The following is a 27,094-nucleotide window of genomic DNA, read 5'->3' as shown; positions in this document are numbered from 1 at the left end:
CCTCCTAGACGTATTAAAATGAATATGTGCAAAATTGAAGGAAAACGGGTGACACATGGGAGAAAAAGAGTCAGATTTTTGTGACTGAACATATGTAAACTGCAGCAGTGCTCAATGTCAGGCAGCAGCTGAAAAAGCAAGCAATATTTTAGGGTGTATAAAAAGAGAGATTAGATCCCGTGATCCCAACGTATTATTACCCCTCTATAAATCACTTGTAAGGCCACATCCAGAATATGGGATGCAGTTTTGGGCTCCGCATTTTAAAAAGGATATTCAGAAGTTAGGCTATGTGCCCACGTGTGTGCGCTCTGCACCGCAGCGTAAAGTCACTGTATGTCTGCTTCAGAGCACAGCTGAAAAGCTCTGTTCTGAAACTTTGGTGACTGCAAAATTCGTGCGCTCTGGATGCTGCCTCTCCCTGGAGACAGAATGGAGACAGCATGCAGAGCGCACGAAAGAAGTGACATGTTGCTTTTTAGAACGCAGCGATTTAGCAGCATGCAAATCGCTGCATTCTAAAACACCATGTGGGCATGGATAATGCACAATCTTCATAGATTGTGCTGGGGACGCAGGACGCATGCAGTTACGCTGCAGTGCAGATCGCAGCGTAACTGCATGAAAATACGCTACGTGGGCACATAGCTTTAGAGTCAGTTCAAAGGCGGGCAACTAGACTACTACAAGGAATGGAAGGCCTCCCATATGATGAGAGGTTGAAAAAGTTAGATATGTTTAGCTTAGAAAAAAGACGTCTCAGAGGAGATCTCATTTATATGTATAAATACATGTGTGGTGCATATAAAGGACTGGCACATGACTTTTTCCTTCCAAAGACAATAATAAGGACCAGGGGACACTCACTGCAAGTGGAAGAAAAGCGATTCCGGCAGCTAAATAGGAAAGGGTTCTTTACAGTTAGAGCAGTCAGATTGTGGAATGCCCTACCACAAGAGGTAGTAATGGCCGATACTATAAATGCTTTTAAAAAAGGGCTGGATGATTTCCTCAGTGCACATAACATTGTGGGTTATAGATAATTTAGTGACATAGAATGTCTAATTGGTAGAGAAAGGTTGCACTTGATGGACAGGGCCGCCATCAGGGCATTACTACTGTGCCTGGTGTACCGGGCCCGGTGAAGAGAGGGGGCCCGGTCAGGCCCGGGGTAATTACTTGGGTTTGTTAAGCCCCAGGCAGGACGGGCCCCTTTTCTTCACCGGGCCCCAGTCACAGCAGAGGGGCCCGGCCGTGTCGTTTCTGCCACTGCACACAGGGCTAAATTGCAGGCGAAGCCCTTCCAGGACATCGCATGCAATTACTCATGTGGCCGGAAGCGAGTAGAGCAGGGAGGCGGCGCATCATCACACAGCACTGTGATGAGGTCATCACTCTGCGCCTCATCACAGTGCTGCGGACAACGCGGAGGTGGCGAGGACATGGCATCCGGCGGGGGGGTGAGGTGGTGGGGAGGCCCGCCCGCTGATCCCAGCCCGATGGAGGCCCGCTAAGCTCTGCCTGGGGCCGCCCACAGACCCGCCGACCGCCGGACCCACCGACTGCCGGACCGCAGACCCGCCAACTGTCAGCCCGCCGACCGCAGACCCACCGACCACAGGCCCCGCCGACCGTAGACCCGCCGACCGCAAGCCCGCTGACCACAGGTCCGCCGACCGCAGACCGACAAACCACAGGCCCCGCCGGCCACAGACCCGCCGGCCGCAAGCCCGCCGACTGCAGGCTCGCCGACCACAGACCCGCCGGCCCGCCGACCACAGGCCCCCCGACCGAAGGCCTGCCGATCCCTGCCCCTGTCTTGCTTCAGCTACATCGGGGTGGGAAACCTCCGGCACGTGGTCTCATACCTCCCTGCTGTGAGCCTCCTGCCACTCTGCTGTGAGCCTCCTGCCACTCTGTTGTGAGCCTCCTGCCAATCTGCTGAGCCTCCTGCCCCTCTGCTGTGAGCCTCCCTCTGCTGTGAGCTTCCTGCCTCTCTCCTGTGAGCCTCCTGCCTCTCTGCTGTGAGCCTCTAGCTCTTTGCTGTGAGCCTCCCTCTGCTGTGAGCCTCCCTCTGCTGTGAGCCTCCTGCCACTCTCCTGTGAGCCTCCTGCCTCTCTCCTGTGAGCCTCCGGCCTCTCTGCTGTGAGCCTCCTACCTGCTGTGAGCCTCCTGCATTCCTGCTGTGAGCCTCCTGTCTCTCTGCTGTGAGCCTCCTGCCTCCCTGCTGTGAGCCTCCTGCCTCCCTGCTGTGAGCCTCCTGCCACTCTGCTGTGAGCCTCCCTCTGCTGTGAGCCTCCTGCCTCTCTCCTGTGAGCCTTCTGCCTCTCTCCTGTGAGCCTCTAGCTCTCTGCTGTGAGCCTCCCTCTGCTGTGAGCCTCCTGCCTCTCTCCTGTGAGCCTCCTGCCTCTCTCCTGTGAGCCTCCGGCCTCTCTGCTGTGAGCCTCCTACCTGCTGTGAGCCTCCTGCCTCCTTGCTGTGAGCCTCCTGCATTCCTGCTGTGAGCCTCCTGTCTCTCTGCTGTGAGCCTCCTGCCTCCCTGCTGTGAGCCTCCTACCTCTGTCCTGTGAGCCTCCTGCCACTCTGCTGTGAGCCTCCCTCTGCTGTGAGCCTCCTGCCTCTCTCCTGTGAGCCTCTAGCTCTCTGCTGTGAGCCTCCCTCTGCTGTGAGCCTCTAGCTCTCTGCTGTGAGCCTCCCTCTGCTGTGAGCCTCCTGCCTCCTTGCTGTGAGCCTCCTGCATTCCTGCTGTGAGCCTCCTGTCTCTCTGCTGTGAGCCTCCTGCCTCTCGGTGCTGTGAGCCTCCTGCCTCTCTGCTGTGAGCCTCCTGCCTCTCTGCTGTGAGCCTCCTGCCTCCCACTGCTGTGAGCCACCCTCCCTCCAGTGCTGTGTGCCACACCCTCCAGTGCTGTCTGTGCTCCCTCAGTCCTGTTCATGTCCTCCAGTCCTGTTTGTGCCCCTCTAGTGTTGTCCGTGCCACCGCCAGTACTGTCCAAGCCCCAGCCCCTCTTGTGATGTGTATATGCCCCCAGTCCCTCCTGCTGTGATGTGTGTATATGTCCCCAGCCCCTCCTGTGATGTATATACATGTCCCCTGCCCCCCCTGGTGTCATATGTGTGTATGTCCACAGCCCCTCCTGTGATGTGTGTATATGTCCACAGCCCCTACTGAGATGTGTGTATATGTCCCCAGCCCCTCCTGTGATGTATATATGTCCCCAGCCCCTCCTGTGATGTATATATATGCCCCCAGCCCCTCCTGTGATGTGTATGTGTATATATATATATATATATATGCCCCCAGTCCCTCCTGTGATGTACGTGCCTTCAGCGTCTCCTACATGATGTATATGATTTACCAATCTGTTGATATATACCGGGAGGAGGACATATTCACCAGGAAGGGTCAGAAATCAGGCTGGGAACATATATACCCGCATGTGCCCGGGGTGTATATATATATATATATATATATATATATATATTTACACATGTTTTTCCAAGAGTGGCAGTGATAATGTGGAAGGTTTGAGGGGTGGAGGCAGAGCCTGGGCGGAGTCCCAAGGGGGCCCGAAAATTTTACCAGTATGGGGCCCTGAAATTCCTAGTGGCGGCCCTGTTGATGGACCTAGGTCTTTTTTCAACCTATATAACTATGATGTGTGAATGTGCCCTAACATATAGACTGCACGTTCACTGACACAGTATGTGTACACTACATGGTCAGACGAGCAGATGCAAACCGTCAGATTTTTATCCAGAAAAATCCCAGGCAATTAGTCATCTATAAGTCTGTTTTGTACATCCATAGTGCATCATGTTTTTACAGGAACATTGTAAAAATGGGCCAAATACAGTTTTCTTTCTTAATACTTGCAATGCATTCGTGAAAAACGAATGGCATAATGATGGTAACTCATATGGGATCAATTTTTTTATGTTCCCATTGAATGTAGTCCTCATTCAGACGTCCATGTTGTACTTACATGTTGTATCTGGATTTTTTTTTAGTGAGCATGTACGCATTATAATCTATGGTGCTATTCACATGCCCGTGTTTTTCCATGGACCGTGTGTCTGTGCAAAACACAGAGACAAGTCAGTTTTTTTCTGGTATCAAATGTCAATAGAAGACTATTTGTCCATGAAAAACACATACAGCACACGGATGACATCGGTGCACTGTCCAGAGGTATAAAATCTCAAAGGACAAAAAAAAGCTTTGCCTATTATTTATGCATCCAAGAAAAACAGTGATGACACACTGACGGTAAAAATGGACAACAGACACACTGACCGTACACTGATGACACACTGACGGTAAAAATGGACAACAGACACACTGACGGTAAAAATGGACACACTGACTGTACAGTGACGACACACTGATGGTAAAAATGGACACACTGACAGTACACTGATGACACTGATGGTAAAAATGGACACATTTACTGTACAGTGACGACACACTGATGGTAAAAATGGACACACTGACAGTACACTGATGACATACTGATGGTAAAAATGAACAACAGACACACTGACCGTACACTGATGACACACTGATGGTAAAAAATGGACATACTGACCGTACACTGATGACATACTGATAGTGAAAATGGACAACAGACACACTGATGACACACTGATAGTGAAAATAGACACACTGACCGTACACTGATGACATACTGATGGTAAAACGGACACACTGACCGTACACTGATGACATACTGATGGTAAAAAATGGACATACTGACCGTACACTGATGGTAAAAACGAACACACTGACCGTACACTGATGACACACTGACCATACACTGATGGTAAAAACGGACACACTGACCGTACACTGATGACACACTGACCATACACTGATGGTAAAAACGGACACACTGACCGTACACTAATGACATACTGATGGCAAAAAATGGACATACTGACCATACACTGATGACACACTGATGGTAAAAACGGACACACTGACCGTACACTGATGACATACTGATGGTAAAAATGGACTACAGACACACTGACCGTACACTGATGAAATACTGATGGTAAAAACGGACACACTGACCGTACAGTGATGACACACTGATGGTAAAAACGGACACACTTACCGTACACTGATGACATACTGATGGTAAAAACGGACACACTGACTGTACACTGATGACACACTGATGGTAAAAATGGACAACAGACACACTGACCGTACAGTGATGACACGCTGATGGTAAAAACGCACACACTGACCGTACACTGATGACACACTGATGGTAAAAAATGGACATACTGACCATACACTGATGACATACTGATGGTAAAAACGGACACACTGACTGTACACTGATGACACACTGATGGTAAAAATGGACAACAGACACACTGACCGTACAGTGATGACACACTGATGGTAAAAACAGACACACTGACCGTACACTGATGGTAAAAAATGGACATAGTGACCATACACTGATGACACACTGATGGTAAAAACGGACACACTGACCGTACACTGACACTGATGGTAAAAACGGACACACTGACCGTACACTGATGGTAAAAACGGACACACTGACCGTACACTGATGACACAAGGATGGTAAAAACGTACACTGGTAGTACACTGATGACATACAGATCCAAAACTCTGATGACACTGGTAGCATTTTTTCACGTACGAGTTTACATACGGACATATGAATGAGGCATAAAGTAGTGCGTACTGTGATTTTTCTTTTTAGACTGGACTCACACTAGCGTATGACATCCGATGCGACAGCTAATGACCCCCGGCTCAGGCTCTGCTGCGAGCGTGAGCCGAGTGTCATGCGACTGTGATCCGATCTTGCAATCAAGTCACAGCTGTGAAGCTGAGGACGGGCGCTGCAGAGGAGAGGGAGGGGTTAATCCCCCCCCTTCTCCTCCATTGTCAGCCTGTGCGTATATCGCACTGCACTGGGATAACATCCAAGTGCAGTCCGATGTATCTCTTGCACCCATTCACTTGAATGGGTGCGAGTGATACGTCTCTAACAGAAAATCGCAGCATGCTGCTGCTTTTCTCGCATCCAGAATCTGTGTGAGAAAAGCTGACCAACTGCTCTCCCTCATTGACTAACATTGGTCAGAGTGCAATGCGAGATTTTCTCGCATTGCACTCGTCCGATTTTCACGCTCGTGTGAGCGTACTCTTAGGCCAGAGTCACACTTGCGAATGCCTCTCTCATTGAATCACCCAGCATCAAAGTCTCTCATTGAATCACCCAGCATGGACTCACACTCTCAGGACAGGAGCATCTCAGCTGCATAGACATACATGCAACCGACCCGCTCCTGTCAGGAGAGTGCGAGTCCGTGCCGGATGATTCAATGAGAGACTCGCGCGAGTTACACGCGAGCCACTCGCAAGTGTGACTCTGACCTTACAAGAAGACCATTAGTCCATGTGTAAAAAATGTTCATGTGAACCAGTACATTGACTTCCTTTGGTCAGTGTGCTGTCTATCTGCTATCAGATTTGCATATAGACAGAACACAGACTTTTATTACTTTGTCTAACCCCTAAGGAACTCTAATGCCGACATCACACGAGACGATCTATCGTGCGATATGTCGTCGGGGTCACGGTGTTCGTGACGCACATCCGTCATCGTTTGCGATGTCGTTGCGTGTGTCGCTCATTTATAAAAAGTCGTTTATTCTTCTTTGCGCCGGTTGTTCATCGTACCCGGAGTAGCACACATCGCTCCGTTTGACACCCCGGGAACGATGAATACAGCTTACCTGCGTCCCGCCGGCAATGCTGAAGGAAGGAGGTGTGCGGGATGTTTACGTCCCACTCATCTCCGCCCCTCCGCTTCTATTGGCCGGCCGCTGTGTGATGTCGCTGTGACTCGAACGTCCCTCCCCCTTCAGGAAGTGGATGTTCGCCGCCCACAGCGACGTCGCTCAGCAGGTAAGTGCGTGTGACGGGGGTTTAACGACTTTGTGCGCCACGGGCAACTAATTGCCCGTGACGCACAAACGACGGGGGCGGGTGCGATCGCACGATAGATCGTCTTGTGTGAAGCCCGCATAAGACATAAATAGCTGAGTAAAAGGAGGTGTTAGAGAATGCTGGAAAGTGGTTTTGCAAGTGGAGTAGTTTTAAGTGTGACTAATCCAATTTCAGCTGTAGTTTTACATTCTTCTTGAGGGCAAAGTTAGTAAGAAGGTGATATATGTTTGTATAGTATCTACTGTGCTAAATCAGGACCTTAATGCAATGCATCAACCAGTTCTGCATAGGCAATAGATGAATTGATTCCTAACATCTTAAGGACAGGGCGATTTTTTTTTCTTTTCGTTATCCTTTCATTTATTTTTTCACCTTCTACCGAGAGCCAAAACTGCTGATATTTTTCTATCAACATAGCCTTATGAGGGCTTGTTTTATTGCAGGACATGTCTTTACAACGTTCCTTTTGTAGTAAAAATGACACGGCACCATGATTCTTGATTCTTCTGGGTAACACAGCAATGCAAAACTTATAAGGATATATATATATATATATATATATATATATATATGTACAAAAGCTGAGTACACCCCTCACATTTTTGTAAACAGTCTATGTTTACATGGGACAACCCTGAAGATGTGACACTTTGATACAATGTAGTCAGTGTACAGCTTGTATAGCAATGTATCGTATTTTTTGCTTTATAAGAAGCACTTTTGTTCCCCCAAATTTTGGGGGAAACTAGGGGGTGCGTCTTATAATCCGAATATTCGGATATATATATATATATATATATATATACATATCTATACTACAGAGTCCAGGGGAGGTAGGGGCAGCTCTGGAGTGGTGCTGGGGGCTGGTGAAAGCTGCAGGAGGCAGCGGGAGATCTCCTGCTCCCGCTCATATAATATGCACTGCCGCTGTCCATCACCGTGGTGCTGAAACCGCACCGCGGTGATGGGCTGGGGCAGCGGCGTATAGTATATCTGTCTACGCCCCCCTTTGATGGCACATGCCCCCCCTGTGTTAGATATGGCCTCCATACTGCTGCCCATAGTAAAATAAAAAACTCTTTACTTACCTCATCCAGCGCTGATCTCTGGTGTCTCCTTGGTCTCTCTGCTGCCGCTGTGATCAGGCACGCAGAGATGATGTCACTCTGCTGTGCCGATCACATGACCGGCACCGAGAACCAGGAAGTACAGGAGCTCAGCAGCACGGAAGGAGACACGAGGGAGGACAGCACTGGAGAAGGTAAGGAAAGAGTTTATTTTACTATGGGCAGCAGCATGGGGGCAATATCTAACACAGGGAGAGGTGTGCCATCCATAGGGGGCCATATCAAACACAGGAGGAGGTGTGCCATCCATAGGGGGCCATATCAAACACAGGGGGAGGTGTGCCATCCATAGAGGGCCATATCAAACACAGGGGGACATGTGCCATCCATAGGGGGCTATATCAAACACAGGGGGACGTGTGCCATCCATAGGGGGCCATGGGCATCACTGGGGGACGTGTGCCAGCACAAGGGGGCTATATTCAATATAAGGGGGCCATATCCAGATTAAGGGGGCTAATTTTAGGATGGGAGGGCTATGAGGGACATATACCCTATATGATTTGTTAGATGGACACTGGCATTATAAGACGGACCCCATTTAACATTAAAAAAAAAAAATCTCTTTTCCTTCACCAAATTTGGGGGTGCGTCTTATAATCAGGTGCGTCTTATAAAGCGAAAAATACGTTAAATTTGGTGTGCCCTCTAAATAACTCAACACACAACCATTAATGTCTAAGCCGCTGGCTATTAAAGTGAGTACACCTCTAAGTGAAAATGGCCAAACTGTACCTAATTAGCCATTTTCACTCCACAGTGTCATGTGACTCATTAGTATTACAAGGTATGAGGTATGAATGGGGAGCAGATGTGGTAAATTTGGTGTTATTGCCCACACTCTCTCATTCTGGTCACTGGAAGTTCAAAATGGCTCCTCATGGCAAAGAATTTTCTGAGGATTTGAACAAAGGATTGTTGCTCTACATAAACAAATGGCTTAAGTAGATGCGAACACCCTAAATCTGAGTTGCAGCGCGTTGGTCAAGACCATACAGCGATTTATCAAAACAGGTTCCACTCAGAAAAGGCCTCCCTCTGGTCGACCAAAGAGGTTAAGAGCATGTGCTAAGAGTCATATACAGAGACTGTCTTTTCAAAATAGACATCTGAGTGCTGCCAGAATTGATGCAGGGGTTAACGGGGTGGGGGGTTACAGGTGGAGGGGTTCAGCCTATCAATGCTCAAAACACACGTAGTACACTGCATCAAATTGGTCTGCATGGCTGTTGTCCCAGAAGGAAGGCTCTTCTAATGATGATGCACAAGAAAGCCTGCAAACAATTTGCTGACAACAAGCAGTCTAGAGACATGCATTACTGGAGCCATGTCTTGTGGTCTGATGACACCAAGATAAACTTATTTCGTTCAAACTGTGTCAAGCGTGTGTAGCGGCAACCAGGTGAGGAGAACAAAAACAAGTGTGTCTTGCCTACAGTCAAACATAGTGGTGGGAGTGTGATGGTTTGGGGCTGCATGAGTGCTCTGGCAGTTGAGAGCTACAGTTCACTGAAGGAACCATGAATGCCAAAATGTACTGTGACATACTAAAGTAGAGCATAATCCCCCCTCCCTTTGGGAAAATGGGCCACAGGGCAGTATTCCAAACACGACCCCAAATGTAACTCTAAGACAACCACTGCCTTGCTAAAGAAACTGAGGGTAAAAAATCTGTACTGGCCAAGCATGGCTCCAGACCTAAATGCTATTGAGCATCTGTGGGGCATCCTCAATAGTTAAGTCAGTGCTTGAAAAATATGGTGGGCACACAAAATATTGATACTTTGGACATAATTTGTCTGTTTTCACTTAGGGGTGTACTCACTTTTATCGCCAACAGTTTAAACATTAATGACTGTGTGTTGAGTTATTTAGAGGGCACCAAATTTACACTGTTATACAAGCTGTACACCGACTATATTACATTGTATTAAAGTGTCATATCTTCAGTGTTGTCCTATGAAAAAAATATTTACAAAAATGTGAGGGATGTACTCCCTTTTGTGATATACTGTATGTATATTTTAGTGGTTAAAAAAAGTTTACAACTTTGTATAAGAAAAAAACTAAAAAAAAAATAATTGGGTATGTGTTGTTTCTTTTTGAGACCCATAAATTTCTATTCCTCCATCAGTGGTGCAGTGCGAGGCCTTGGTTTTTTTGCATGTTGAGCAGATTTTGTTATTGATACCATTTTGAGGTACACATGATCGCTTTTAATGATATCTGCCGGGGGAAGGGGGGGAATTGCAGCAACTAAAAACTTCCAATTCTGGTGTAGATTTATTTTTCCCACTTCTACGTTCACTGCATGTGACAAATACTTTTTTCATGTTTTTTTTCTACATTTTAAAATTGTCCCCACTGTTGTATAGCACTGTACTGTTAAATTGAAGCTCTTCAATGAAGTCTAGCCTCAGGCTGGGCTTCCTTAGAGATATTACATGGTAGACACTGCGACCATTGCATAGGTTGTTGATCGCCATCAGAAATAATGGCAGCCATGTTGAAGCCTGTTAAAGGCTGCGGTCGGGCTGGACGGTGCGTTTTATGAGGGAAAACCGATGCCATCATACATAGATCGATTGCATCATTTACTGTAGGGTAGCAGCTATGTAACACAGCTGGCACCTGGGCTGTATGTAGCTTTGTTGTTTCTAATGTGTCACTCTTGCTCCCGCTATGCTATGTATGTGATCTAGAGTGTATCTTCCTGCACAACGTGAAAGCAATTTTTTAAGGAGCTGCTAGGTGAAGTTAGAAGCTTAACTCTGTACTGACTCTTTCCTAATTTTAAAGGGTTATCCAGGACTTTTGGATTTTTTATTGTTTGAGGCAAAGAACTTACCGGCAGGTAGTTGCTAACAACCTGCTTGTTCTACCCTGCAATAATCTCTCCCGTTTCAAGCAGCGATTCTTCTCCTTCCTTTGACCACATGTCCCCAGAACGGCTCTTCCTCATCTGCTCTGCTCTAATCTGTCAATGGTGGGGTTACTGACGATGTCATGCTGATTGACAGCAGGCTTCCCGCTGTGTTAGACTGAGCCTTTTGTCAATCAGCATGACATCGCCAGTGATGCCCTGTTGACAGAGCAGAAGAGAAGATATTCTGTTGACCTGATGTCAATGAAAGCATCAGAATCGCTGGCAGGAGCGGTCCATAAATCACTCTAAACTGGGACAGATAGGCTCCGGGCAGAACAGGCAGGCAGATAGTTAGCAACTATCTACTGGTAAGTTGTTAGTTCCATAAGTAAAAAATACAAAAGTCCCAGATGACCTTTATAAGCTGAACCATTCACGTTTGACTCATTCCCATTTAACCCAGTCCTTCTTTTGATATATTTCCTATCCCCAAACTGTATTTTACCTGTGTTAAAAGTTGCCAATCCACCGATTGGTGCAGGAATGCCCTGACCAGGCATCAACAATGGTGTGAGCCTCTGGATTTGAGGAGTCACTGTGGCAGGACTCTGGAAGTTGAGAATCTGTGAGGCTGGTTTGCTTTCAGAAACAGTAGCTGCTCCTCCGCTAGGATGAGTATCCCGGTAGCGACTTTCTTCCTTTAGTTGCTGTTGTATTGATACTCGCAGTCTTGCAATATGTTGTCGGGAGAATATGTGGGCACGACATAGAATGGTTGGCCCATATTTTACATTACAATGGGTACATTCTGTAGGTGAAGGCCCATCATTTGTAGAGCCTGTACCAACCAAACCTTGTAATTTGGCTTTCTTTTCTTTGGCTCTGGCATTTTGGAACCACACTTGCACAACTCTCTTTTGGAGACCAATTTCACCCCCAAGGCAGTCACACTCTTGCATGCTTGGAGTGCGATATTCAGCATAACAGGCCTTGAGTATTCGTAACTGCAAACTACTCATCTGGGTACGATAACGTCTTGCTCCAGAAGAACCCATAAATCCCTCAGAATTTAAAGCTCCTTTACCCGGACTAGATGGACCAGGATCTGAACTTGATGAATCACTTAGGTCTCCTCCTTGTGGACTGTGCATAAAGGACTCCATGTTTTTTGTGGCTCCTTTCTCATCTAGACATTTTTGGCTATTTATACTTTGGATCTCCAGAGTTTGGTTCTCAGTGGTCTGCTGTTCTGAATTTATGACTTTAGAAGAATCAGAAACCTCAGGAAATGGTGGTGTTAATGTTTTTTCAGGCTCAGCAGTCTGCCCTCCTGATGACTGGGCAGAAACTTGCTGACTTGCTGTGGTGTGCAACTTAACCTCTGGGGTTGAAGACATTAAAATTGTTGGTGCAGGCTTGGCTGCAAATGAAGCCAATAATAAACCTTGTGAAGATTGAGAAGTACTAACAAAGCTAGAAAGTACTTGTGCTGGATTAACAAGGCCAGTAAATGTTTGGTTTGGACTCACTAAACCAGATAAAGCTTGAGGAGGATTCACAAGGCCAGGCAGCGCCTGAGAATTGGCAAGATTAGTTAGAGCTTGTGAAGGATTAACTAAACTAGGTAAAACGTGTGTGGCACTAATTATTCCTGAAAGCGCCTGTGTTGGATTGACCAGGGGTTTTGTAACTGGAGCTGTAACACTGCAAGAAGCTAGTGGTTTTGGCAGTATTGAAGAACATGAAGTCTGCACGGTGGATATGCTTGTTTTTGCTGGTAACTGGGGCATCACTTGGCTTGGTGGAGCACTATAATAGAAATTTATTCCATCCCTTTTTGATCCTTCATTTGGACAATCTTCTTGCTGCTTAGGAGCTGAAACAGATGAGGGTATTCCCCCTCGGTATTGACCTTTACGCTCACGAGCTCTTGTATTCTGAAACCAAACTTGAACTACTCTCTTCTTTAAGCCAACTTCAAGAGATATGCGCTCTAAAGTGCTTCTGGTGGGGTTAGAATCTTGCAGATACCACCGATGTAAAATATCAAGTTGTTCTGGTAATATGGTGGTTCTTAAACGTTTGTCTCTGGGAGGTTCATCTCCACCTTCACTTCCAGTTGGGGACAGACTATCTTCCTCATGTTTTCTTTTTCTGAGACAGGCCCCATCACCTGTTCCAACAGGAATAAGAAGAGACAGATCCATTAGTGGAGCTGACAGATGACCGCTACTTAGTAATGATTTGCCTTGTTTCTGATCAGCTGAACTTGTAAGGTTAGATGGTTCAATCTGTTCTGCAGGCTGATCAATTTCATCAGGCTGATAATTTCCTTCATTCACTATAGGTGAATTAATAATTCCTTTGGCTACTGGAGTTATGGGTTTTTGTTCCTCTACATTATCACTATCATCATTTTCTGGCTTTTCTGGCTCACTTTTTAATGTCTTCTCTTGGGTGTCACTACAGTCAGTTATAGGTTCTTCTTTTTGTTTATCTTCAATCACAGTTTCTTCTTTTTGTTTATTTTTTTCTGAATCCTCTTCTTTTTCTTGTAATTCAGTTGCTTCTTCAATGTGATCCTTATAGCAAATTCTGAGATGATGGATCAGCTGAAAAATACAAGGAAGAGTAATACCACATTTTCGGCAAGGCGGTATTTTACTATTGGCAGCAGGGCGTTCCCCTGGTTGACCAAGGTGAAGAGGTGGAGAAGGTGAGGTCCCAGTTTCTGCAGCTTGTTTTCTTGCTTTCTGACGAGCATTTTGAAACCATACAACCACCACTCTTCCTGAAAGTCCCAACAACTCGGACAAGTGTTCTACCTCACTATCTCTAGGGTATGCACTGGATTCAAAGAAACTGTTTAAGGCCTGGGTCTGAAATTCTGAGAATTTTGTTCGTGAGAAACGACGATGACCCAATCGATCAAGTCGTATGCTTTCCTCTGTTTCATCCTCCTGATTCTCTAGTATAATGTTCTCCTTTTGCTTGTACCAGTGTTGGATAGTTGCAGGGGGCAGCCCAGTTTTATTAGCTACCCACATGATTTGCTCTTCCAGCAAAGGCCCTGGAAAGTCAAAAAGACTTTGCAGGAAACTGAGCTGCTCAATTGTAACACCATGGTCAAGTGTAATTTCTTGTTGCTCCAACTCTTTTGTACAATGAGAAAGCTGTGAAGTAACAGAAAAGTCAAGTGGAGTAACTGATGGTCCTGTTAAATCAGAATTAGGTCCTAAAGGGTTGTGACTGTCATATGAACGCCGAAAACTGGCAGCATAGCGACTCAATGCTTCAAAAGGGAGTAAGCGCTGGTGCATGTGCTCTTCATGTGTTTTAAGAATTAGTCTGTTTGAGAAAAGTTTACCACAAGTACCACACTGTAGCTTCTCAGTGGAAGAAGGAGTAGGGGATGTATCAAGCGGAGGAGCAGGAGGTCGTGGCTGAGGTTGAACCTGGGAAGTTACTGGTTGTCTTCCTTCGTTGTATTGTGTGACTAACTCAAAGCCAAAATTTTCTAACAAAGCTCGTGCTGCAGACCCTGTAGGGTCTCCAGAATCCTTGGAAGAAGAATCTGGATTCTGTGACGCATTTGTCTCTCCAGTGGCTGCATCACGTTCATCTAACACTTTTTCATCCTTCTCACTTGCTTGTCTAGGAGTTGCACTTGGTTGATCACCTTCATCTTTGATAGGTGGAGGCTGCTGGGCACCTCCAAATGGCAGTAAAGGAGTTGAACTCCCATCTCCACTGACTTTAAGCTCTTGAAGATAGAATGGAAGAAGGAGTTGCTGCTGTTGACGCTGGAGTTTCAAAAGAGTTTCAGGTATCAGTGGAAACGTGGGTAGAAGTGATGGTGCAAACAGTGGAGAAGGCTGGACAAGAGGAGATGGCCTAGATAAATCCATTGAAAGGGGCACAGATGGAGGGGCGACTGCAGTGGGTAGTAGTGGAACTCCCATGCATGGTCCAAGTTGCTGATGTCTCTTCTTAGTACATTCAATTCCTTGAACATCTGCTGTCTCTCCTCTGCTATCAGTAATGGTTTCACTTTTAATTCCAGAGTCTCTTTGAGGCTTTTCACTGGATGTCTTTGTTGGATCTTGCTTTGAGCTTCTAGAGCGGGTCTGGTGGAGAACAGAGCGCATGTGAATTTCTAATGTTGAGCTTTGGTTGTATGATACATGGCACACTGTGCATTTGTAAGGTTTGTCTTGTCCTGTCTGAACACTATGTGCAGTGCTTCCTACTCCAGACTCATTTCTGGTGGAAAGGGAAGGGTCAAGAGAGGCTTTACGTACTTTGTGCAAGTGAGATACTGAATTATAATGTACAAGCAGAATATTTTTTTGGGTAAAAGACTCCTTGCAAACGATACATTTATGTGGCCTTGATGGATCCATAAACTTGTCCATAGCAAAGTTGGCGGTCTTTCGATATGTAGATTGTTGAGGTTGAGCAGGTGTGTTTTCCTGAGAGCCCTTTCTATCCTCCTGCTCCACAGTATCCACTTCTCGGCCACGACCTTCGCATGCTTGTTGGATATCAGATGGGCTGAGCTCAGGATGATCCTTCTCCAAGTGTGTTCTTAAATCTTGTGAATTTTCAGAAGTCAGTGGACATAGGGGGCATGCAGTTTCATCTTGTGCTTTCTCATTATCTGCTGCATTGTCAATAGCCTCAACAGGGTTCGCGGAAAGTTCTCCAGGGGATTCTGGAGGGGAGGATTCTGTAATTTCACCTGTGCAAATAACAAAATATAATTAAAGAAGAGCTTGTATTATCTGCATCATTTATCAATTAAAAGAAAAAATTGTCAAGGATCTTGTGCCAAAACTGAAGCAGGAAAAAAGGTATCCAATCAGAATGCAGAAGCAGTGCAGTAAAATCTGGATTCTGATTTACACTATGAGATGCAATTTAACAAGTTTTCATGAGAGTTTTGACACACAAAATCCTTAAAGGGTACCTGTTAGGTAATTTATGTGTTCTAACCTAGTAGCAGTGTGATGTGTGGCCTAGTAACCCCTTCCTACCCATCTCTGTGTTGTAATATTGTGTAATGTGCATATATAAAAACATGTTTTATTACTTATGTGTAACCTATGTAAATGAACAGGGGCTCTAGCCCGATGGGCGTCGCATCGCCCTGTGGGCGTTTGCATGTTCTCCGTGGTATCACGCCTCTGTGGGCGTGATACTATGGATTTACTGAGATCCCGCGCGTGCGTACTTACCATTCCCGCAGCCTTGTTTGTCAGCCGGTGCTTGCTTCTCTGTCTTCAGACGCGCACTGCGCATGATCGGATCCACAGGAGGCTTCTGAGCATATGCAGTGCGCGTATGGAGACGGGAAGCAAGCACACGGATAACAAGGCTGCGGGAATGGTAAGCACGGGATCTCCAGGAGCTGACGGTGACGTCGCTCATGTAAATCCATGGTATCAAGCCCACAGGGGAGTAATAGCACGGAAAACATGCAAACGCCCACAGGGTGATGCGATGCCCATGGGGCTAGAGCCCCTGATCATTTACATAGGGTACACATATGTAATAAAAAATATTTTTATACATGCACATTCCACAATATTGCAACACAGGGATGGGTAGGAAGGGGTTACTAGGCCACACATCACACTGCTACTAGGTTATAACACATAAATTACCTGACAGGTTCCCTTTAACACTAGAAGTCCCAGAAATGTCGAGCTCCCCCCATTCCAAAGGTAGAAATGTTAAATGACCCCTCTCTGGGACTTCTAGTGTTAAGGAAAATCTGTCACCCAGTTTTTGCTACCCCATTATAAGGTGAGGCAGAGACCCTTATTCCAGTGATGTATCACTTATGGCGCTGCTCTATTTCACCCCACCCACAACACTGATTGCCAGTTTTCTGTGTATATTGTGCATAGGCAGAAAGCTTCCAATCAGTGGTAAGGAAGGTTTATACAGAGCACATGAATATGGTGAAAAACAAGACAGCAGCCTTTCTAGTCTTCTAAGTGACAAAATCACTGTTTTATCAGTAGGACATTATCAAAACTATAGCAAGCAGCCCAGTAAGTGACACATCGTTGGAATCGGCGTTTCTGTCTCTATGTCATGCTTCTTTCTGATTAGGTGTCTAAGACTTGGTAAAAGATTCCCTTTAACGAAGCAGCATTTTTCTTAATGAATAACAGTTCCATATGTACATGAAAAATGCAAACAGGAGGTTAGGAAACTCACTGGAAGGTGTGCTCTCTGTGACAGGATGGTCAGGTTCCTCTATCACTCTCAAAGGAATAATTCTGGTCCTAAAATTTATATTAACTTTTTGTGCCTGAAAAACATAAGAAAGGTTACAGAACAACCAGAGACAAGCATAGGCTCCTAGGTGCTAATACACCATCTATAAGCGGCCCTACCACCTCCAACCCATTATGGTCCATTTATAATTCTGGTGGCTTTATGTGTCTGCCTTAGGCCCCCTACACATTAGACCAAGGTTGTACCAAATGGACAATTTCAACCAAATCGATTGTTTGGCGTTCCAAACTAGAGATGTCAAATAACAGATTTTAAGGCAAAACATTCACAGATGTCCCGATTGAATGGGTATGTCTGATATTTTCGCACATTCATGGCATAATGTGAATGTTGTGATCATTCAGAAAACAAGCAATCTGCTACTTCTTGTTGCACCTTTGGGTATATCAAATTAGGATTATTGAATGTTTTCCTTTGCTGTACATCAAGAGTGTAATGCTTCATCTTAAAGATATTTGTACAATATGGTCCTGCGTATGGTGCGGTCATGTCAGGGAAGTTTCGTATAGACGACCATTCATTGCTCGATTGTTATCTCATCTGTATTGGGGCCTTTTTTCACCAGCACTTAGGTGCAACTGCTACTTTGGCACTCTCAGTAGCTACACCCCAAATAACAATACGGTAGAAACAAATCGGTGTATAAATGTATAAAAAGAATTTGGCAGTAACTATAATAGAGATTAAAGGAGTAACTATAATAGAGTAACTATATAGCTATAATAGGGATTAAAGGAGTAACTATAATAGAGTAACTATATAGTAACTATAATAGAGATTAAAGGAGTTGTCCACTACTAGGACAACCCCTTCTGATTCCACATGTTCCCCCCCAGGTAAAATAATAAAGCCTATACTCACCTCACGTACCGGAACCGTTCCAGCAGTGCCGCGGCTCACATGCGGTTGTGACATCACATGGGCCCCGTGTCCAACCAACAAGGGCTTCCTTCTTCCTACCTTTGGACAAAAGAGCAATCAACAGGAACTAAGCGGCAACCACAGCGCTCACTTCCTGTTGATTAACTCATTTGGTCCCAAGGCGGGGAGACAGAAGCCGGCACTGATTAGACACAGGGCTCGTATGATGTCGCAACCCCACGTGAGCCACGGCACCGACGGAACGGCTCCGGTACAGTAGGTGAGTAAAGGCTTTATTATTTTATATGGGGGGGGGGACGTGAAATCAGAAGACGTTGTCCTAGCAGTGGACAACCCCACATGAGCCCCGGCACTGCAAGCCCGAACACCACTAGAAGGATTCCGGTACAGGAGGTGAGTATAGGCTTACTTATTTTACCTGGGGGAAACGTGGAATCAGAAGAGGTTGTCCTAGTAATGAACAAACCCTTAAAGACAAGTGCATTGTTTTTGTACTAGCAAGGATAATTTGATAGTATCTATCCATTAATATTTTATTTACAGTACTTATATAAGATTCTTTTTTATAAATGGATGGCAGCACAAACTTTATGACAGGTCAAAACATTGCTGCTAAAACCTTTACTTTTATTACTCTGTTTTAGTAAAGTTCTTACCACTTGTAACAATTTCTCCACACATTCAGACACTACATTGTGTCCATGTCCCAGGTGTCCTCTCAGATTTACAGTTCCTGTTAGCTGTTCCTGGCACAATGGGCAGCGAAACGTCGGCTGCAGAGCATGCTGAGACACAGCATGACTGTGGACCTGCTCCTCAGAGGGACTAACATAAGCACAAAATGGACAGCAAAAAACCTGAGGGTGTAAAAAAAAATGCAGACCTTTTACGATTTTTTTCAAAAAAAATATGATACACAATAAACAACTAAAATGAAGATCAAAAGTGGGAGAATAAATAATAAACATAATAAAACAGATTTTACGTCATATAAGATGCACTGAAAGCTTCAGAATGGAAGATGATCATTTGCAATCTGTTGTTTTGACAAAGGAACAAAGACAGTAAGGTCATGTACACATGCAGCAGATTTCATTTTTTTCAGCGATTGCTTACAGAGCATTATGCAGTGACTTTTCATGCAGATTTTGTAAATCTGCAACAAATTTCATTTAAAAATCTACACCATGCTCTTAAATCTATGTAGATTTTTATCCTCTGCATATCAATGTTTTTTTTTCCCATTTACGTGGTTATAGTGTGCTTTTTTCTGGAAATCCACAAAAATTTGCCATGTGTGCATAAAGCATTAACACATCTGCTTCAATATTACAGTAACCACAACTTACTGAAACACTTAATAAATAGTAATGTTCATTTGTTTTGAACAAACTAAACAAATATACAAGGGGAGAAGCGCTTAGGGCAAATATAGAATGGGAGAAGCGCTTAAGGCAAATATAGAAGTGGAGAAGCGCCCTGGGCAAATATAAAAGGGGAGAAGCGCCCTGGGCAAATATAGAAGGGGAGAAGCGCTTAGGACAAATATAGAAGGGGAGAAGTGCTTAGGGCAAATATAGAAGGGGAGAAGCGCTTAGGACAAATATAGAAGGGGAGAAGCGCCCTGGGCAAATATAAAAGGGGAGAATCGCTTAGGGCAAATATAAAATGGGAGAAGCGCTTAAGGCAAATATAGAAGGGGAGAATCGCTTAGGGCAAATATAGAAGGGGAGAAGCGCTTAGGACAAATATAGAATGGGAGAATCGCTTAGGGCAAATATAGAAGGGGAGAAGCGCTTAGGGTAAATATAGAATGGGAGAAGCGCTTAGGGCAAATTTAAAAGGGGAGAAGCGCCCTGGGCAAATATAGAATGGGAGAAGCGCTTAGGGCAAATATAGAAGGGGAGAAGCGCTTAGGGCAAATATAGAAGGGGAGAAGTGCTTAGGGCAAATATAGAAGGGGAGAAGCGCTTAGGGCAAATATAGAAGGGGAGAAGCGCCCTGGGCAAATATAGAAGGGGAGAAGTGCTAAGGGCAAATAAAGAAAGGGAGAAGTTACATAGTTACTAAGGTTGAAAAAAGACCTAGGTCCATCTAGTTCAACCTTCCTAGTGCTTAGGGCAAATATAGAAGGGGAAAAGCGCTCAGTGCAAATATGAAGGAGAGAATTGCTTAGGGCAAATATAGAAGGGGAGAAGCGCTTAGGGCAAATATAGAAGGGGAGAAGCGCCCTGGGCAAATATAGAAGGGGAGAAGTGCTAAGGGCAAATATAGAAAGGGAGAAGCGCTTAGAGCAAATACAGAAGGGGAGAAGTGCTTAGGGCAAATATAGAAGGGGAGAAGCGCTTAGGGCAAATATAGAAGGGGAGAAGCGCCCTGGGCAAATATAGAAGGGGAGAATCACTTAGGGCAAATATAGAAGGGGAGAAACGCTTAGGGCAAATATAAAAGTGGAGAAGCGCTTAGGGCAAATATGGAAGGGAAGAAGTGCTTAGGGCAAATATAGAATGGGGGAAGCGCTTAGGGCAAATATAGAAGAGGAGAAGTGCTCAGTGCAAATATAGAAGGGGAGAAGCGCTCTGAGCAAATATAGAAAACGAGAAGTGCTTAGGGTAACTATAGAAGGGGAGAAGCGCTTAGGGCAAATATAGAAGAGGAGAAGCGCCCTGGGCAAATATAGAATCGGAGAAGCGCCCTGGCCAAATAAAGAAAGGGAGAAGTTACATAGTTACTAAGGTTGAAAAAAGACCTAGGTCCATCTAGTTCAACCTTCCTAGTGCTTAGGGCAAATATAGAAGGGGAAAAGCGCTCAGTGCAAATATGAAGGAGAGAATTGCTTAGGGCAAATATAGAAGAGGAGACGCGCCCTGGGCAAATGTAGAAGGGGAGAAGTGCTGCTGTTTAGGGCAAGTATAGAATGAGAGAAGTGCTTAGGGCAAATATAAAAGGGGAGAAGTGCTCTGAGCATATATAAAAAGGGAGAAATGCTTAGGGGAAATATAGAAGGAGAGAAACGCTTAGGGCAAAAATAGAAGGGGATTTGAAACACTTAGGGCAAATATTAAAGGTAGAAACGCTTAGGGGAAATATAGAAGGGAGAAGCTCTTAGGGCAAATATAGAAGACAAGAAGTGCTTAGGGAAAAGGTAGAAGAGGAGAAGTGCTTAGGGCAAATATAGAAGGGGAGAAGCGCTTAGGGCAAATATAGAAGGGGAGAAGTGCTTAGGGCAAATATAGAAGTGGAAAAGCGTTTAGGGCAAATATAGAAGGGGAGAAGTGCTAAGGGCAAATATAGAAAGGGAAAAGCGCTTAGGGCAAATATAGAAGGGGAGAAGTACACAATGTGCCCCGCTTGTGCTTCTGGAATCACACTCCCCTAAATTAAGCGGGCTCTCCTCACTGCATTAATGTGAAATATGTAGATGCTAACTGAGGTTTAGGCACATTTTGGGGTTCAGAAGGGAGGAGGTTATGAGGATTTAGGAGAGCAGATATTGCTAAATTTCTTTTGGTGGTAGCCACGTTGCTTTTCCAGAGCCTTTGTGCTACCATTGATTTGGATACCCCCTATATTTCTGTTAGTGACGGACTTCTTTTTTTGTGGGTCACGCTGAAGTTTTTATTTGTGGAATTTTGGAGTACAGGCTATTTTGGATCAGCTCACATGAATCTGGTGCTCTATGCTGAGCACTTACAGTAGGATTTCCATCTAAATATCTGAAACACATGATTCAGATGAAGCCGCCGACAGATCCAATCACTAGGCGGAGTTACTCCAGACTCCGTTTGGTCTCTGTTTAGTGGTGTCTGGCTTTTCAGAAATGCACAAACCTGTGGCCGATCGTGTTTTTGTGCCCGCCTAAAATACACCTAAAAGAGGGACACCTGTGTAAGCGCTCAGCGTAGAGCGCAGGATATATGTGAGCCGAGACTTACTGCAATATTTAGGAGGAAGAATAAACAATACTATAATTTTTCTGTATTTCTGCAGAAAGAGTCATGTGAGGGTTTGTTTTTTGTGGAATGAATTGACGTTTTTATTGGTACCATTTGTGAACATGTAACATTTTTTGATCGCTTTCTATTCCAATTTTTAGTAGGCAGAATTAACAAAAAACAGCAAATCAGTAATTGCTTTTTTATGCTTTTCTGCACGTGGTAAAACAGATAAGATAGGTTTGTTCTTAAGGTCAGTACGATTACAGTGATACTATATTTATATACTTTTTTATGGTTTGCTGATTTGGCAACAATAAAAACTATTTTTATAGAAAAAAAGAATTGTTTTTGCATCGCTATATTCTGAGAGCTATAACTTATTTATTTTTCTGCTGATGTAGCTGTTTGACGGCTTGTTTTTTGCTGGACAAGATGACGTTTCCAGCTATACCATTTTTATTTACATTTGTCTTTTTCATTGTGTTTTATTCCAGTTTTTTGTTCAGCGGTTTTATGAAAAACCTAGATAATTGCAACCCTCCTACCCTCTTCTTTTCTTTGTCTGAAACAATATCAGTCTTTATGGTCTCTAGCGCAGAGGTTTTTTTCTTAGGTTTTATGAAAAAGTATAGTTTTTGCCAGGTTTTAAGATTGGGTTGTTTTTACATAAATATACGTATTTATTGGTAGAATTTTTTTTGTTTATTTTGTGATTTTTTAAAAAAAAAAAAATGTTGCGATCGATATAGATGGCTGCATTTAGGGTGTTAAACAGCCCAGGGCGATGCTGGCTCTGCTCCTGGCTGTCACGCAAGCTGAGCTCCCGTTAGTAATCGCGCATGCACAGCTCCTGTGCACACGCATTCACCAGGATATACTGGTACATCCAAGGCTGATAAGTCACCGCAGAATAGGATGCATCAGTATGTCCAAGTTCGGGAAGGCGTTAAGGCAGCTGATCAGTAGCATTACCATGAATACAAAGTAGGAGACATGTTTTATTTTGACTAAGGGTATATGTCTACAGCTAAGCACCATATCCAAATTAGGAGCAAAATACAGTGTCTTGAAAAAGTATTCACACTCCGTTAACTTGGCCACATTTTTTCATGTTACATGATACATCCATAAATTTAAATGTATTTTATTGGGATTTTTTTGTGATATACCAACCCTAAGTAGTATATGTAAAATGTAAAGAAAATTATACAGGGGTTTCTAAATAGTTTAAAAATATAAATCTAAAACTGTGGTGTGCATTTCTATTCAACCCCAAGTCAATACTTTGTAGGAACATCTTTCACTGCAATTTCTACCGCAAGTCTTTGTGGTATCTCGCTACCAGCTTTACACATCTAGAGGCTGAAATTTGTTGCCCATTCTTCTTCGCAAAATAGCTCCAGCTCAGTGAGATTGGATGGAGAGCGTCTGTGAAAAGCAATTTTCAAGTCTTGCCACAGATTCTCAATGGGATTTAGGGCTTGACTTTAACTCCTTCAATTTTTGGATGCTGGATTGAACAGTGCTCTGTGAAATGTTCAGAGCTTGTTTTTTTTTTTATAACCTAACCCTGCTTTACTCTTTATTGCTTTATCCCTGACCTTTTTGGTGTGTTCCTTGATTTTCATGATGCTGTTTGATCCAGAGTATAATTATAGGACAGCTGTAGTTATTCTGAAAATAATTTACACACAGGTGGACTCAATTTACTAATTAGGTGACTTTGGAGGCAATTAGTCCCTCAGGATTTTATTTAGGGGTATCAGACTACAGGGGGCTGAATACAAATGCACAACACAATTTTCAGATTTATATTTTTAACTATTTAGAAAACCACGTATCAAGTGCCTTACACCTCACAAATACGGTACTTGCTACCTTATATTATTATAACACATAAAGTCCCAATAAAATACATTTAAATTTATGGGTGTAACGTGAAGAAAATGTGGAAAAGTTTACAGGTTATGAATAGTTTGTTAAGGCACTGTATATCAAAATGAAGATACTATGAGCATAACAAAAAATCACAAGCATTGGAGGACAGCAAAATACAGGATGGTAACCACGGGCTTTACGATTCAGATTAGATGAAGACCAGCATCCGTAGATAGTATATTAAAATATATGCTTTAGTCTCCCATACGTTAAAACATAGACACCGTCCGGTCTCCGCATTTCAAACTAAAAACGTTCTTAATCCATGGTGTCATGATTAAGAAGAATTTTTGTTTGAAACGCGTAGACCGGACGGTGTGTATGTTTTAACTTATGGAAGATTAAAGCATATGTTTTAATATACTATCTGCGGATGCTGGTCTTCATCTAATCTGGATTGCTTCTGTTCAGGAACCGGCCTGATATTTTTCTGTGCACCGCACATTCTGCGATATTCTATCTACTCTGGTGAGTTGAACTGGTATCTTGTTTCTGTGACAGGTTTTACAACTCTTCACTTAAGGCCGGGGCCACACAAGGGACTAATGCGATCCTCGCATGACACTCGGCTCACGCTGGCAGCACAGCAGGAGCTAAGAGTCATGCGAGTGTCCCTGCAACTGAGGTCCGATCATGCGATCGGACCTCAGCTGCGGGGGGCGGGCCGGCACTGAGGAGGGGTGGGCCAGCGCAGCGGAGGGGAGGGACGGCTCTGCGGAGGGGAAGTGCGAGAGAAACCAGGAACGCATTACAGTCACAGCATGCTGCGATTGTTTTCTCGGTCCGATTAGGGCTGTGAAAATAATCGCTCATGTGCGCTGACACACAGGCTAATATTGGTCCGAGTGGAATGAGATGTTTTATCGCATTCCACTCGCTGCGATTTTCATGCCGTGTGGCTTAGGCCAAACATGAGGAATTTCCTTATCTATACAGCTAAACATAAACTTCTGAAGCATCCAATATCACAACTAAGATCTTTAACTGGATGTCAACTGTATTCTGACATATACAATGGAAGAATCTCTTGAAGCATTCCCTATATTGTTATCCTTATAGCCTGGCTGGAAAGCTGACCTACTGTACAGCCAACCAAAGGAATGAGCCAACTGGCCTCACTGTAAGGACTTCTTTATGTTCAACTTCAGATTCTAAGACACTTTCAACATTTTGGGGTTAACAAAAGCAAATTTACAAAGAAAGTTGTTTTTTTTTAAATGCCTTTTATTGAAATCTGTGTTTCTCCTAAATCAACTGTATTTGAATGTTCACGCCTAGCTTCTAAAGAGTCTTCTCACTTGCCTTCCCTTTGATCAAGGTCGGATCCTAACACCAAGCTGCCTTCTCATCTTTTTATACCACATAAATACAAAGCCCAAATACACATTGTTCTTTCATCATGTCCTACCAGGGCCGCATCTTCTCTCTCGCCCAGATGATCCTCTCCACTCAGATCAGAGTTAAAATCTCTGTGGTTTGTTTTGGGTTTTTGGTGTTTTTTTTTAAAGACTCAAAAAAAGAGAGGATGTATGAAAATAAACTTTCCCTTTTTTCTTCCTTTTCTCTCAACTCAGCCGAGCACGTAATGAAACTGAATAATTCAGAAACACAACACAGCAGCTACAGGAAGAATTGGAAGAAAAATAAGAGCACAAACAAAAAAGTTTACATGGGCCAGCTTGTAAACTAGGCTACTTGGGAGGGTTCTGAAAAAAAAATCAGTCTCCTTCCCCCTCTAGCAGCTGATACTGTAGTTCCATATTACTTCCCCTGTAGAAAGAGATACAACAGTAAATTTATATGTAAGCATTGCTCCATGGCAACTACATAATCTTCTGTTTTAAGATGCTCTCCCCTTTTTGGGGGCATGGTCTCTGATGTGAGGGCTCGTGCGCACGTTGCGTAATTGCATGCATTTACGCTGCGTATTGCACTGCAGCATAAATGCATGCGTCCTGCGTCCCCTGCACAATCTATGTAGATTGTGCATGATACGTGCGCACGGTGCTTTTATGAACGCAGTGATTTTGGTGCTAAAATTTTGACCCAAATTCGTGCGTTCATAAAAGCAGCATGTCAATTATTCCGTGCGCTATGGATGCAGCTCCCACTCTGTCCATGGTGGGGGCAGCAGCCAAAGCGCAGGAAATCGTTTTTTTTCTACAAAAAAACTGCATCCATGATGCAGTGTTTCTGCAGCGATTTGAAGCGCACATGTGCTGTCAAATCGCTGCAGAATATTCAGCAGGTACGTGCGCATGAGCCCTCAGTCTTCTTCCCTCTGGAAGAGAGCTAGACTGAGTGGTCGTATGGAGGGATCAGACCAATGCAGGGAACTGGTGATGGGAAACATGACTGAGCATTAGGTGGATGTTACATTTCCATACTTTTTAAACACTAAAAGGTGCTTAAATGTATAATCTATGCAATATATGACATTTTAAGTTGAGACAACCCATTTAAGGCTTGAAACACATTTTCTCTAAAGCGAGATCTATCAACAAGTACTCAGCAATCATTCAAAGCCTAATTGAATATTATGACGTAAAGGGGCTAGGTGCCTTCTATTGTTTGTGCAGATTTTTTCTTAACCTGGCCAGTTCTTCTGTAAGGCCTAAGACACAGGGCATGAAAATCAGAGCGAGTGGAATGCGATAAAACATCGCATTCCACTCGGACCAATTCTAGCCTGTGTGTCAGCACACATGAGCGATTATTTTCTCAGCCCTAATCGGACCGAGAAAACAGTCACAGCATGCTGCGATTGTAATGCGATCCTTGTTTCTCTCGCACCCATTCAAGTCTATGGGGTGAGAGAAAAATCGCACTGCACTCGCAGACACCGGTGTACCGCGAGTGCAGGGGGAGAATGACAATAGCCGGCAATGGAGGAGAGAGGGAGATAAATCCAGCGCCGGCCTCCCCCTCCTCAGTGCTGGCCCGCCGATTGGACCTCAGTCGCTGTGACACTCGCATGACTCTCTGCTCCTGCTGTGCTGCCAGCGTGAGCCGAATGTCATGCGAGGATCGCAGA

General features: G+C 44.4%; 1 protein-coding gene across 2 annotated transcripts in view; it reads right to left on the bottom strand.

The window, feature by feature from the left end:
• ZFHX2 (zinc finger homeobox 2) overlaps positions 1–27,094 on the bottom strand; it is a 124,431-nt gene that overhangs the window by 13,703 nt on the left and 83,634 nt on the right. For both annotated transcript variants that reach the window (XM_075319226.1, XM_075319235.1), the window contains exons 7-9: positions 18,841–19,041; positions 17,222–17,315; positions 11,499–15,734 (exon numbers count right to left, since the gene is read on the bottom strand). In XM_075319226.1, the coding sequence (XP_075175341.1) occupies positions 11,499–15,734; positions 17,222–17,315; positions 18,841–19,041 (4,531 nt within the window). The remainder of the gene's footprint in view (positions 1–11,498; positions 15,735–17,221; positions 17,316–18,840; positions 19,042–27,094) is intronic.

This window comes from Anomaloglossus baeobatrachus, chromosome 1 (genome assembly GCF_048569485.1).
Source record: "Anomaloglossus baeobatrachus isolate aAnoBae1 chromosome 1, aAnoBae1.hap1, whole genome shotgun sequence".
NCBI classification, from domain to species: Eukaryota; Metazoa; Chordata; class Amphibia; order Anura; family Aromobatidae; genus Anomaloglossus; species Anomaloglossus baeobatrachus.
Note: the sequence above shows the minus strand (reverse complement) of the source record. Positions and strands in the feature narration are given on the sequence as shown.